At 53.8% G+C, this 13,923-nt stretch overlaps 5 protein-coding genes across 5 annotated transcripts; 2 read left to right on the top strand and 3 right to left on the bottom strand.

Annotated features, from left to right (window-relative positions):
* Positions 1-9: 9 nt before the first annotated feature.
* Positions 10-1,488, bottom strand: P174DRAFT_363520 (putative transcription factor TFIIE complex alpha subunit; the record flags this gene model as incomplete). Its single annotated transcript, XM_024821930.1, has 3 exons — positions 10-1,141; positions 1,216-1,311; positions 1,394-1,488. The coding sequence occupies 3 exons, from the start codon at positions 1,486-1,488 to the stop codon at positions 10-12; spliced, it is 1,323 nt and encodes a 440-aa protein (XP_024687267.1).
* Positions 1,489-1,957: 469 nt separating this feature from the next.
* P174DRAFT_508890 (pseudouridine synthase PUS2) lies at positions 1,958-4,165 on the top strand. The gene is made up of 5 exons (XM_024831500.1): positions 1,958-2,236; positions 2,296-2,499; positions 2,555-3,293; positions 3,326-3,771; positions 3,826-4,165. The coding sequence occupies exons 1-5, from the start codon at positions 2,151-2,153 to the stop codon at positions 4,049-4,051; spliced, it is 1,701 nt and encodes a 566-aa protein (XP_024687268.1). The 5' UTR covers positions 1,958-2,150; the 3' UTR covers positions 4,052-4,165.
* A 594-nt stretch (positions 4,166-4,759) lies between these two features.
* On the bottom strand, positions 4,760-9,106 carry bud4 (putative GTP binding protein (Bud4); the record flags this gene model as incomplete). Its single annotated transcript, XM_024824495.1, has 4 exons — positions 4,760-5,346; positions 5,419-6,111; positions 6,190-8,962; positions 9,017-9,106. 4 exons carry the CDS (start codon positions 9,104-9,106, stop codon positions 4,760-4,762), a joined length of 4,143 nt encoding a protein of 1,380 aa, XP_024687269.1.
* Positions 9,107-9,962: 856 nt separating this feature from the next.
* Positions 9,963-12,102, top strand: mrh4 (ATP-dependent RNA helicase MRH4). The gene has a single exon (XM_024826193.1). The coding sequence runs from the start codon at positions 10,025-10,027 to the stop codon at positions 11,915-11,917; it is 1,893 nt and encodes a 630-aa protein (XP_024687270.1). The 5' UTR covers positions 9,963-10,024; the 3' UTR covers positions 11,918-12,102.
* A 63-nt stretch (positions 12,103-12,165) lies between these two features.
* On the bottom strand, positions 12,166-13,863 carry P174DRAFT_363482 (putative carboxylesterase; the record flags this gene model as incomplete). The annotated part of the gene is made up of 2 exons (XM_024821925.1): positions 12,166-12,423; positions 12,496-13,863. 2 exons carry the CDS (start codon positions 13,861-13,863, stop codon positions 12,166-12,168), a joined length of 1,626 nt encoding a protein of 541 aa, XP_024687271.1.
* Positions 13,864-13,923: the final 60 nt, after the last annotated feature.

Here is a 13,923-nt window from a genome sequence, read left to right on the forward strand (position 1 = left end):
CTGTCCGCCTCAGACATCCTCAAACTCTTCGTCATCCTCGTCAGATTCCTCCTTTTTCACATCAGCCTCCACTTTGATCTTCTTCGCTACCGGTCCCTCGTCGGCGGGTGTATTTGGCGTGCCCACAGCGGTCTGAGGCGCACTTGTTCCGGAATCCGTGTCGAACTCGCGCTTGATGCCGACTGGTGCAGACGTAGGTGCACTGGTAGGCCCGCCCATGACCGCTGGAGAAGCGGTGTCGCTAGCGGAGACACCGCCGACGTCCTCGAACTCCTCGTCGAATTCGTCGTCCGAATCGTCCTCGTCGGCACTGCTGGCGTCGCGTTGGGCCTGCAGGGCTTTCTCTCGTTCCATCTCGGCGTAGTATGCGGCGACCTTGTCGTCCAGGCCCTCGATCTTGGGTTTGCGGTCTTCTTCCTCCTTGATTTCGGATTTGATGGCGGCGTCTGTCTCGGTCTTGATGTAGTTGACGTTGCCGGCGGTGGTGGAGACGGTCGAGTGGGTGTGCCAGACGGGAAGGGCGTTTTGCTTCTCGAGGGCGGCCTTGCGCGCGGCTTCTTCCGCTTGCTCGGCGGCGCTCTTCTCCTCGGTGGAGGTGAGGGAGATCTCCAGCGCGGTGGCGTCAGTCTTGAGGTTGCCGCGGACGGCCTCTTGCTGTTTCGAGGGGACGACGATGGCGGCTCTGGTTGGGTTCGTCTGTTGGTTGCGGATGACGTCGACCTTGTGCTGCCATGCCGTTTCGAAGTCGTTGGGGGGAATCTCGACCGAGTCGATCTGCTTGAGCAGTTTCAGCATGTTATCGAGCTGGGCCATGAGCTTGCTGTTCTTCTCGTGTCCTGTGCGATCGATTCCCTCGGCTCCTTTGACGTCCTCCGTTCGCTCGAGGATGGCCCCGCAGTTCTGGCACTCGAAACCCTCGTCCGAATACAGGCTCAGAACGTCCAGCTCCGTCCATTCTGCGCCGCAACGCAAGCATACGTATTCCTTCCTTTCCTCGCTTGGCGTGTATTGGGCTTTGATTGTCGAGGTTAATTTCGAGACCTTGAACTTGATTGCGTCGATGACCGGATGTAACGGGATATAGTAGTATTCACGGTTGACAGGCCGGGTTGACCCATCTCGAATCTCGGCTCGTGTGCTTCTGCACGGGGGAGAAGTCAATCATGTCAGCTTGGTTGCAGGTCCAATTAGTCTGGTACTGCAAGCGAGCCATACACCGCGATCAAACGATCTTCGCGCAACTTGGCGCAAAGTTTCCGCAAGTCCTTCTGCTGCATGCCTAGGAGGAAGGCAAGATCTTCCGCATGGAGTCTAGATCAGGTAAAGTGAGATGGATGTCAGCCATGTATAACTAGGCTTCCGACATTTTTAGAGCCCTCGGAAATAAACATACACCGAGTGGATGAAGAGCGCATCGACTATGAGAATCTGGCGAGTCTCATAGAAAGCCCGGACCACGGTCCGGATGAGAGTATTGGCAAGATCCATCCCTGGAGGAGATTGAGATTTATCGCGTAGCTAAGATAAACCTGTAATTACCTCGCGCGGTTCGAAGCAAACACGAAGGGGAACGGCGCAAAGATTCTTGATGTCACCGAAGAGAACTTTAACGAAAGACGAGGGACATTCTTTTCCGTCTAGACAGCCGAAATGGCCAGATCGGGATTAAAGGAGGGAAGAAGAGGTGCAACAGCCTGGACGCAGCCTTGACACAACCGAACTGCAGAACAGGGACAAAGGAGCGTGGTAGAAGAGAAGGATGAGGCGAGTTGGATGTGAAAGGCTGGAACCAAAGAGCATGCCCGAGGCACCCACTGTTACTGCCTGAGGCGTCAAAGAGCTGTATGATTCGGGAATAGTGCAATCGATCTCCCGCTAGACCCGATCTGGTGTAGCGCATCTCCGACGTCAAATCGCAGCCAAAAAAGGTCAAAAAACGGAAAGGTGAAGCCATCCAGATGCAGTAGAAGTCTCTTCATGCGCGCCTACGTTTCCCTGCGTCAGTGCTTGTCCGGGATTAATTCATCCGCCAGGAACCTCGCAATTGTCACTCCATCGCTACGAAATACTAGATTAGTCGATTCCACGCCGGCGCAGCGGCAATTCGGAACCAAAGTGCCATTACAGCATTGGCAGAGACGGAACTCACCATGGACAATAACGAACGAAGAGCTGAGGGACCAGGAGAAGCTGGTGAAAAGCGTAAGAAGAGGAATATGGGAAGGGCAGAATGGAGGTATGTTCGCGCGCGGATATGATCAAGCAGTCCTAACTGTCATCGACTAACCTGGCAAGTCGGCACATGGTAGACAAGAGAGCACGCAATGAGGAGCAAAACGAAGCCAAACGGCGCAAGCTTGAGAACGGTGAAGAAGTGTCAGGGCCTATATATGCGACGCATTTCTCGCCAGAAGATATCGAAAATGAGCAGCGGCGGCCGAAGAAGAAGGTTGCTGTATTAATTGGATACGCTGGGACGGGCTATCATGGAATGCAATTGTACGACTCTTGGACACCTGTGGAAATTTGGAATACGATATTGACTTGCACCCAGGAGTGACAAGGAGAAGACCATCGAAGGAGATCTGTTTGCCGCGTTCGTTGCGGCAGGCGCCATCTCCAAAGCCAACGCTGCCGACCCCAAAAAGTCGTCTTTGGTCCGATGCGCGCGCACAGACAAGGGTGTTCATGCAGCGGGTAACGTCGTTTCGCTGAAACTGATTGTGGAAGATCCAGACATTATTAAGAAGATCAACGAGAAGCTCTGCCCGCAGATCCGAGTCTGGGACATCCAGGTCACGAATAAGGGATTCAGCTGTTACCAGATGTGCGACTCTCGTGTCTACGAGTACCTCATTCCAAGCTATTGCTTCCTGCCGCCGCATCCCAGCACTTATCTTGGCAAGAAGATTGTCGAGCTTGCTGAGAAGGAAGGAGACCTTGACGCTTACAGAGCCAGGCAGGAGGAGGTCGCTACCTACTGGGAAGATGTCGATAATGAGCGTATCAAGCCTATTCTTAATACCTTCCCTGAAGATCTCCGCAAGTTAGTCGAAAAGGCTCTATACTTCGATGAGGAGAGAGCTCCGGAGGATTACGATGCTGGTCAGAAGGAGGAGCCGCAACAGACTTCCTCCGAAGGCAACCCTGCAGATTCGGAACAGACGGCCCAAGAGCAACCAACAGAGGCGTCGGCCGAAGAAGAAGCCCGCAGGCGGCGAGTCTACGAGGCCGTCAAGAAAGTCAAGACTGCCTACACTGAAGCCAAACGCGCATACCGGATCCCGCCGCCCGTCTGGACCGCCTGCAAGCCACACTAGACAAGTACGTCGGCACCAACAATTTCTACAACTACACCATCCAGAAGACCCACACCGACCCCTCCGCCAAACGCTTCATCAAGTCCTTCAAGGTCGACCGCAACCCGATCATCATCAACGGCACCGAGTGGCTCAGCCTCAAAGTCCACGGCCAAAGCTTCATGATGCACCAGATCCGCAAGATGGTCGCCATGGCGACAATGCTGGTCCGAGCCGGGTGCGATCCCCAGCGCATCGTGGACTCATACGGACCCACCAAGATCGCCATCCCCAAAGCGCCGGGACTGGGTCTGCTGCTCGAACGGCCCATCTTCGACGGCTACAACAAGAAGGCAACCACCACGCTGGGCAAGGAACCCATCGATTTCAGCAAGTATCAGAAGGAAATCGACGAGTTCAAGCAGCAGGAGATCTATAATCGGATCTTCCGCGAGGAAGAGCAAGCGAATGCGTAAGTCTCCACAATTTTTCTCCTCCCCCGAATCAGACCCTGACAAGTCAACAGCTTTTCGGTCTTCTTCAACCATATCGATCACTTCAGCCAGGAGACATTCCTTTACATCACGTCGGGCGGTATGGCGGCTTCTAAACTGCCCACGCCACCTACCGATGCGACAGAGGCGGAACAGAACGAGGCCAGTAAGCGCAACCCGAAATCTCAGAGAGAGGCCCTCGCTGCTGTGGAATCCGAGTCAGATGGTGAGGATGCACATGGTGAGGAGGGTGGCTGAACCTGCTGTATCAATTCTTCTAGATAAAATGCAGAGGAATTCGTTAGATGAAGATATACTGGACTCCCGAGCATATAGATGGGAATCAAGTGTGTCCGACAGTCTCTATAATACAAAAGGACCTGCAAGGACCATACCATTGTAGTGTCAGGTGATTTTTCGTAGCATTACACCCATGCTGTGTGATAGCAGTCTACTTAGCGTCAGATTTAGTCTACTGTAGTATTTGGCCAGCAGACCTCGGTGATACGCAGCATATAAACGAAGCTGAACCCCCAATTATTCCAGTAACAGCGACTTAAATTTTAACGGACAAAAACAGTGGATGCAAGTTAATTCGACTATCAACGCATGAAGGAAAGACGCTATGTGTCATTAATTTACGGCAGAATGTAACATGGAAGAGCTCGCGACAGGATCCCCAATACGGAATGCTTTGATGTCAAACCACAGAAGCCGAGAGTAGAAGTGACACAACCATCAGAAACAAAAGAGAAATGACCAAGTTGGACACCGACGCCAACGTTTCAATCAGTACAAGTCAAAAAGAAAAAAGAAAGAACCAAACAGAGAAAGGAGAAGGCATGTGCAATAATCAAGTTTGTCAAAAATAGACAAAAGGACAAATGGCTTCAGAGCGACAGTCAAGCGGAACCCGTACCAAGAGCCGCAGGGAGAAATGGAAAGAAATCTGGTGTCGATATGCATTTAGAACATCAGCGAACGTGCCTTCTGGCGCCGAACGTCCGCACTGCGGATCTCGGGCTGAGACTGCGTGTGTTTGTGCCCTGGTCGTGGTGATGCCGGCGCCGGCGCCGTCATTCCCCCACCGGAAGCGAGATCCTTTTTCACTGGCGGAGGAGGTGCATGAGTGGAGAATCGATCAGTTGTCTCTCTTCTGGACTTCATGCTTCGTTCGCGCTTGAGGACCAACTCAGTCCAAGGCTTGATTTGACTACTTCCAGAGGAGCTGCCCTTGCCGACAGTCTCAGCCAGAACCTTCATCCATCCCTCCTTGTCCGCTGCGCTGTCAGCGTAAAAGTCGATCACTTCACCGTTTCCAAAGCGGATACGGAACCCTTCTTCCACAAACATGTAGCCTTCTTCCTCCTCGGCGAACGCAGACTTGCGTCGCCCGCCACCTTTTGTGGTTGTCTCTTTCTGGATTAGAGATGACCTGTCATCGATCAGCTTAGCAGCCTTCGACAGGTTGATCGTGGCTCGGGCTGGCGGGTGGTTTCGTGGTAAGCCGTCAACTTGGAACCTTGAAGCTTGAAGAAACGGCGACGCCAGTACTGTCGAAACATGGCACATAAGTACAGACTCGATACAAAGCTAGTCAGGTGGAACACTTACCGGGCAATCACCTCCCTGCTGAGAAAGGAATCCTTCCCAGGTGCGGGATGAAGCAGCCTCCGCCTCGCGCATCTCGCGGATGCATGCATTCATACTCTTGGGCATGTCCTCGTCCTTTCCGCCCTTGGGCTTCGGAACGAACAAGAGCTGTAGTTCCAGTTTGCCAATCTTGTATGGAGGGCGTCTCTGAGAGGCTGCACTAGACGTGCTCTTTTTGCTCTTCACGCTGCTTGGTTGCTCATCGACCGCCCACTCGTTGAAGCAAGCCACGTCGACAGTGTACGGCCGACCGAAGGCATATTTCTCGTGGTCGCTGAGCGCAACGTAGGCCCGTCCAAAGCTGCCGTCACGAGCAATAAGAGTCCTCAGTCTATCCCAGACGCCAGCATTTACGTCCTTGCTCTTTTGTTGCTGCGAGGCAAGTTGCTGTTTCATCTCCATTTCCTTGCGCTTGCGTGGTGAGGCAAAAACCCTGCTGAAAGTGGACGCCTTCTGTCTCGCAGGGGACGCAGGGGCAGCGGGTTCCTGAACCCTGAATTTAGCATCATCGACTTTCATTTGAAGTGTCAGCTGGAATTCGAGGTCATTTTGTACAATGAGCTCGAATTCTTGTCCGATCGGAGCGGTTTTCCCGAGTTCCAGCCAAGCAGTGGTGACGCAATGAAGGCCATTGTCCAGCGTAAGAGCAAAGTACGATCGCTCGCCTAGTCCTGCAGTTAGCATCGATTTGTGGCACGGAGAAGGAAGGGGGTTGGTTGGAAGACAAGCGAATGGATACTCACCCTTGGGGAGTGGCAGGTCGAGGTATTTCATCCCGATGACCTTGACAAACAGGCGGCCGCGTTCCTCGCCATCATCCAGAGCACCATCCAAGGTGGGTTCATTCTCCTCAATTGGTGCGATGGATTCCTGGACGTTGCTCGATTGACCTGGAAGGGGTGGCACAGGGCCTGCAACCGGCTTCTTCTTGGGGATACCACCAGACATTCTCATGCTCGGACGGCGAGGTTGTCCATTCCAGGGTACGGTTGTCCATGTTTGCTGGCTCGCTTTTCGCGGTGATGGGGCTGGAGACCTCACTGTACGCGGGTCGGTCGAGGTCTCGCCAGGCGTGGGGCCTGGTTCTTCATCACTGCGATTGCTAGCAATGACAACCTTGGTGTTATGCCTCATGAGATAACCTCTCTGTATGGGAAATTGTCTGTCAGCTGGTGCTCTAGGGGTACTAAAAGGGTTCCTTGAGTCCTGAGGATTATGGGAATCCGGGGCAGAGGTAGTGGGCGCGGAAGCAAACAACTGGGCTAGGGACTTCTCAAACGCAACCTTTTGGGATTCAATGACTCGGTCAAATTCCTTGTCTAGGCCCATGCCGAGGCTCTCTTCTTGGATGCTGAATGGGATATCCAGCTTAACAAAACTGGTCTGACGCTGCGTGAGGTCCTTGTTGGGCGCAGTAGAGGCCGCCAGGTGGGCGGACTGATCACCAGACTCTGACGCGGATTCGTCGGGGGATGAGTGGTCAGATTCATGGGATATCTGCTTGCTCAGGGTAAGCATTGGTGGGGGCTGCTGTCCGCTGACCTTGCGACGGACTGCCGCCATCGAATCTACATCCGCCGGTGTAAGGGAAGGGCGTGTCTTGAGTCCGTTGGGTGCCTTGACAGTAGCGACGGGTTCCGGTACACTTTCGTCGGAAGAGGTCTGAGAGTCATCATCCTCTTCGTCAATCGGGTGGCGGATCACTGAGTCGGGGGTACACGGATCAGAGACCGGCTCATCTATCTCCGGGGTCATCGGGCGTCGTAGGGATTCCGTGATTGCTGCCATCTTCGGACCAGGGAGCTCTTGGTCGTCAGTGTTATCGGGTCCATCTACCGCCTCCTCGGATCTTTCCTGGGGCACAGGAGTTGCCTGGCTATCGTTGGATCCTTGGGACTCCCGCTTTCGGTGCTCGGAGTTTTCCGTGGACAGCTGAGAGGCCTGGGAGTCGTCAGTAGCAGGCTTGTCTTCCAAGTCCTTGACGGAGGAGTCAAGGGACGGGAAGGTTTCATCGTATTTGGGTATGTCGTAGAGATCATCATCGTGCTCTTCTCGTTTGATCACCACGTCAGAGTCCGAGTCTTCATAATCGTCGTCAACATCGTTATCGTTCTCAAGCGATGGAATGGGAACGTCTGGATCATAATTCATGTAATGGTGGGGACTGGATGCGATCATAGACTCGTCCTCATCATATGGGTCGTCCAGGAAGCTATCGCTTCTGCGGAGGTCTTTCAAGATGGAGTCTCTGGAGATTCGAGGCATAGCAATATCGAGTTCATCGGTATCATGCTCCTCCACATCCTTAGCCTCATCCTTGTTCTGGTCCTCCGTGGCATGGTCGGCCGCCTCGGATGGCTTGACATGTTCTGGTTCGTCAGTAGCGTGCTCCTGCTCCTGCTTGGCCCGTTCATCCTTGCGGATCATCATCAAACGCAGTCTGTCCTCCAAAGACATGGATGCACGGCTCAATTCACTGATGTCCGACTTTGTACATGATGCAGGAGCGGGGGGAGAAGGAAGAACTCTTTTACCACCACTTCCCAACTCGAACGCTGCTGCTAATTTTCCAGGCGAGGAAGAGTGAGGAGTGACAGGTTGACGACCCGCGCCAGGCAGGGGAGGCAGAGGACGACGCTCTCCGTTCGAATCCAATGACTCCACACGAGAATGCTGGAGAGGCAATTTTTGCTGTGAGGGAGTCGTGGGGCCGGGACTGTGGGATTCGTCATCCTCTGTGAATGGATCATCATCCTCTTTCACGAGCTCGTCGTTTGCGGTGGAAGGACTCATATAGCGCCAATCCTCGGGGAGTACAACGGGGGTCTTTTCAAGGTCCTCCAAAGAGGCATCGAAGCTGTCGTCGCGGTCAAGCGAGGACTCGCGATCGAAACTGACATCACCCTCGTCCTCTTCAGAGTCGTAGCTTCCGTCGCGAGACTCCGAGGCGATTGACGAAGGATCTGGAGTAGTCATCTCGTACTCATTCACCTGAGGAGGAGCAGCATCAAAGGTCACGCTCTTAGGGTACCGATTACCAACGCTGTCGAAATCCGACCAGATCTCGCTCTCAGGATCGAAGCCGGTCCCTTTGACGCCAAATCGACTGGCACGAGACAAGGAGGATTTGGCTGGAGATACCTGATCTTTGCTTGGTGATGGAGGTCGGGGTCCTGGTTGGCGGTCATCGCGATTTTGCGGCTGCTGAGGAGACGAGTCGCTTTGTGACTGTTTCTGTGGCGATCTACTCGTCGCCAATGGTCGTTGTGGAACATATACACTGGCTGGATCGTACTCTTGGTTACGCTCACGCAGCATGTTGCTGTTCTTCACTCGAGATGCGCGCTTGAGATTTTCCAGGGATGGACGCTTGGATGCCGAATATGGTGAGTCTGGATCATATGGGGCCTGGTTCTCGGAACTTCTTGGGAAAGGCGAGCCCGATTCACGGCCTTGCCAGAAGAGGCGTGGTGAGGAGGAAACCTCGAAGCTGGAGGCATCGCTGTTTCTCATGGTCTGCACAATCGTACGTTAGGTTCTCTCCCAAATACTGCACATAAAGACACTTACTTTAGTGTTTTGATTCCACACTGGTGAGTTACGTCTCTGAGCCACTGGGCTTACTTCGGATAGAGGGCGCTGAGCCGAGCCACTACCCATTCTGAGAGAAGACAATGATCACCCAAAGACGGCAGATAGCACAATGAGCACCAAGGGGAATAAAGAAAATTCCAACGCTGTGGTTCATGTATCAGCAGATGTCATGTTTTGACAAAGAGCATAACAAAGGAATGGCCCGTGCAACCCCGGGATATATCCCTTGCAAGAAGAACGCGCCCATACCTTATTCTGATAAACAACAACAAATGACGAATGGCGCTTCGATAACCAACAAAAAAGGTGATGGACTAACTTTGAGGATATTGTTCGTACAAGTCGTGGCAGATTCGTCACAAAGGGATATTCATCAAAAGATCGCCAATTTTGTACCTGGTGGTGGAGCGAAAGAATACTGCTGCTCCGATAACGAAGAGATATAGAAATCCAGATGAGCAGAGATCGTCAACGGATCGGGATGTGGGACAGATGAATTGATAAGTGACAGGATACCACCACATCCACCGTGCAAAGAGAAAGGATAAGGAGACAACAACAACACGAGGGTAGACAAAGCACCAAAAAGAAAAGAAAACAAGCACGAGGAGGATCTGTCGATGACAGAAGAGAGGAGAGGAGAATTAACTAGTTAACTATGAATGAAGCGGGATAAGTAAGCCCGGTGGATCAGGAACAAGCAAGATATCCGTGCCTCTTGCAGTTGCAGAGGGCAGCAGATGTTGACGTTTCGAAGCGGCGGGTGTCTCCATAGCAACTGTTGCGGCCTGGCCGCCTGAGAGCCTTATGGCCTTGTTTCCAAGGTTCGGCCTCCGATCCTCCTAGACCTATTCGGGGTTAGCGTGGTTTCGGCGTTGGCCAAGCCGCAAATTTCCAGCAAAGTTTCAATCCACCCGTTAGATATCAATATCTTCAGCAAAAGCTTTTTGCAGGAGCACTCGGTCTTGTCGACTCACCGTCACAATGAATCGACTAGGCAGATTACCTCTGCCTCTGCCTCCTTCAGTATGTCTATTTTGTCAGTCTCGCGCAACGGCGCCGCTACCGTCGTCGTTGCAGGCTACCCGTTCGATGGCCACTGCTCGACTCCGCCGCAGAGTCGCTCGGATGACTCTATCGCCAGATGTCGCCAAACCGTCTGTGAAGAAAACTCGGGGTGACAAGGAACGGTTTGGACCTTTTGCGGGAATGAATCAGACAGAAGCACGAATTCGCGACACACCAAGAGCAAGGTCTCGAGCAGCTCAGAAGCGCTCTGGAGAGCCCGAAGAGGATTCCCAGAAGGAAAGTCCGTTGTATAAGGCGTTGAAGATGCAAACCGCATTGGCGCCTATCCCGTACGGTCGTCGCGCGGCCATCAAGGCCAAGATTGCCGATATAACCAGCTTCGATCAATTTCAGCTCCTGCCTGTCGTACGCAATTCGATTTCTTCCCAAGCTTTGCCCGGTTTGGTCGATGTGACGCCGACGCCGATTCAGCGTCTTGCCATCCCGAGACTTTTAGAGGAGCCAAAGACGGAGAAGAAACCGACGAAAGCGGAGGATGACGAGCCTCAGTACGACCAATACCTTCTAGCAGCAGAGACGGGATCGGGCAAGACACTGGCGTATCTCCTTCCAGTTGTGGATGCTGTCAAGCGTGAAGAAGCCCGGGATAAAGAAATAGAGAAGAAGGAGCAGGAAGAGATGGCCAGGGAGAGAGAAGAGAAGTTGAAAAATAGAGCTTTCGATATCGAACCCGAGATTCCGCCGCTCTCAAATGCGGGCAGGCCAAGGGCGATCATCCTGGTGCCCACATCAGAGTTGGTGGCTCAGGTGGGCGTAAAGGTGAAAGCACTGTCTCACACGGTCAAATACCGATCCGGAATGATATCCTCCAATCTCACTCCACGCCGCATCAAGAACACACTGTTCCACCCTGACGGAATCGACATTCTCGTTGCCACCCCTCACCTGCTCGCATCCATTGCGAAAACAGAGCCCTACGTACTCAGCCGGGTCAGTCACCTGGTTCTCGACGAGGCAGATTCGCTCTTGGATCGGTCCTTTGCCCCAACAACCACAGAGATCATCAGCAAGGTCACTCCTTCACTCCGCAAGCTGATTCTGTGCTCGGCCACTATCCCTCGGAGTCTTGATAACCTCTTGCGAAAGCGTTATCCGGACATCAAGCGGCTCACCACGCCTAATCTCCACGCAATTCCCCGTCGCGTCCAGCTGGGTGTGGTGGATATCGAAAAGGATCCATACCGCGGAAACCGCAGCCTGGCATGTGCCGATGTCATCTGGTCGATCGGCAAGGCAGGCGACTCGGAATCAGAGGGTCCTTACGCCTCGTACGCTGCGCCGAAGACCAAGAAGATTCTTGTCTTTGTGAACGAGCGCGAAGAGGCAGATGAGGTGGCTCAATTCCTTCGCTCCAAGGGTATCGACGCGCAGTCTCTCTCGCGGGACTCTGATGCCCGAAAGCAAGAGGAAATCCTCGCCGAATTCACCGAAGCACCACCCCCTCCAACCCCGGATGAAATCCTGCTGGCTCAGAAGCAGCGCCGTCACGAAGACGCGATCCCCTTCGAGATGCCCGAGAAGACGAACCAGGGTTCGGCCCGCCGCCTTGCCAACACCAAGGTGCTCGTCACGACCGACTTGGCCTCCCGCGGTATTGACACTCTTGCAGTCAAGACTGTCATTCTCTACCACGTCCCGCACACAACCGTTGACTTTATCCATCGTCTCGGCCGTCTCGGCCGGATGGGCAAGCGCGGCCGCGGTGTTGTGCTGGTCGGCAAGAAGGATAGAAAGGACGTAGTCAAAGAAGTCCGCGAGGGTATGTTCCGCGGTCAGGCACTGATCTAGCGGACTCCCATCTCGTCAGGACAAAGTTGTAACATTGTGTTTGTGTATAAATTACTGGATCAGGGCAAGGCGTTCGGATATGGATCCCAGGGAAGGAATACCAGGATATAGACCATCGGATCTGGACATATGTATAATACTGTATATCTACAACATCGCATCATCCAACTCATCAATGGCATTATTCATGATTCATCCACACAGCCACCAGGTTTTAGACAAAGTTATCGGCACTGTATATTTCCTTTTCAAACAGAAACTCGCTCTCCAACCGACTCCCAAAAATCACACCTCTCCTTCAAAAAGGACACCTCCGCAGTCGCAAACCCATCCGGAGCAATCACCCACTCCTCCCCCGTCTCCTTGAGAACCGGCACACCCTTCTCCGACGTATTCGTTAACTTATGCGCATTCGGATCGCCCGTCTGGAAGAAACTCCCAAAAGCGCCTGCGAAGCCGTCATAGATCAATGGATCAGTCTGTTGGATTTCATTCACCCGGTTCCACTACCTCCGTTAGTTCACGCCTTGGGAAGTGATAACTGATAAATGGGTGATGCCGAAAAGGGGGAAACAAACATAGATGGTATCACTCGCGTGCTTAGCCGGTGAAATCGTATATTCACCTAGATAACCCCTGCGCCTTGCGGCCGAGGCAAGCCAGTACGCCGGACAGGCGAGGACAAGATCCCTGTAGACCAGCCCCGCGCGGACAAGCGTCGTGTTGTACAAGTCAATAGTCTCGGTTTCGCCGGTGGGCGGGTAGTACTTTGATTCGAGGAGGGCGATGTGCTGGGGCGAGAGACCCGGCAGGAAGCCCGTCAGCCAGGTGTGGAGGCTTGCAGCGGAGGAGTTGAAGCCGGCGGTTGTGGCTGGCTTACCGAGGCCGGAGGGGAGGAAGTTCTCGCCCTCGTGGGCGTTGTACATGCCGAAGACGAAGTGGGTTTTGAGTTTGCGGCGGGCGACGGCTGTGGTGAGGCTCTCCTGAAGGAACTCGCCGTCGATGACCGGGGCCCAGGTGAAGGAGCTTGTGGTGTAGGTGTGGCTGGCGCTGATGATGAGGTTTGCATCGCGGATGGTCTGGACGTCGACGGATTTCAGGCAGGCGAGGGAGTCGGTGGCGTTGGCGCAGCCGGTGAGGGTGACGAGCTGGTCGTAGATGGCTTCTGCTTCGGGGGCGTCGTAGGCGTAGGTCTTTGGCCAGAAGGGCGAGCTGGCGAGAGCTTTGTCGAAGAGCTTGGGTTGATTGCCCCGTCCGTTGGCGAGGACTTGAGCAACCACTGAGCCTGCGCCGGCGGATTGGCCCCAGATCGTGACGTTGCCGGGGTCGCCGCCGAAGTGGTGGATGTATTTCTGCACCCACTTGAGGACATACTGCTGGTCCAGGAGTCCAGGGTTGAGATCAGACGTTGGAGAGCGCTTGATCGCCTTGCCTGGAAGGAAGCCAAACGCGTTGACCCGGTAGTTGGGGTAGATGACCACATAGTCATTGAGGTCTGTGACGTTCAGGATTGGATATGACGACGGAGGTAGTGTAAACGAAGCGCTGCCTTGAATGAAGCCACCACCATAGAAGACAACCAGGACTGGTCTAGAAGCAGACGAGGGAGCGACTGTAGCATCCCACGGTCGTGAGAACAGGCCAAGGTAGAGGCAGTCCTCGGAGCCATTGACCGTGCGTTGCGGGCACATGTCAAAGTCCTGGTCGGTGTCGTACACGCCATTCGTGATCTTTACAGGCGGCTGAGGGGCTCTAAACCGGTTCTCTCCTGTTGGAGGCGCCGCAAAGGGGATCTTGCGGAAGTATGAGAGATTATACGTAGAGTCATATTTGCCCTGGAACTGCCCATAGTCGAGCTCGACGAGGGGGTCTTCGTAGGCGCTAGAGAGCGAGAATGTCAGCAAGACGACGCAAAGGGCAAATATACACTTCGTTGAGATCGCCATGACTGCCTTACCAGGCAATGGTCTAGGATACGGCTCCCGCAGAAATCCAGAGCATCTCTG

This window comes from Aspergillus novofumigatus (assembly GCF_002847465.1).
Source record: "Aspergillus novofumigatus IBT 16806 chromosome Unknown P174scaffold_1, whole genome shotgun sequence".
Taxonomy (NCBI): domain Eukaryota; kingdom Fungi; phylum Ascomycota; class Eurotiomycetes; order Eurotiales; family Aspergillaceae; genus Aspergillus; species Aspergillus novofumigatus.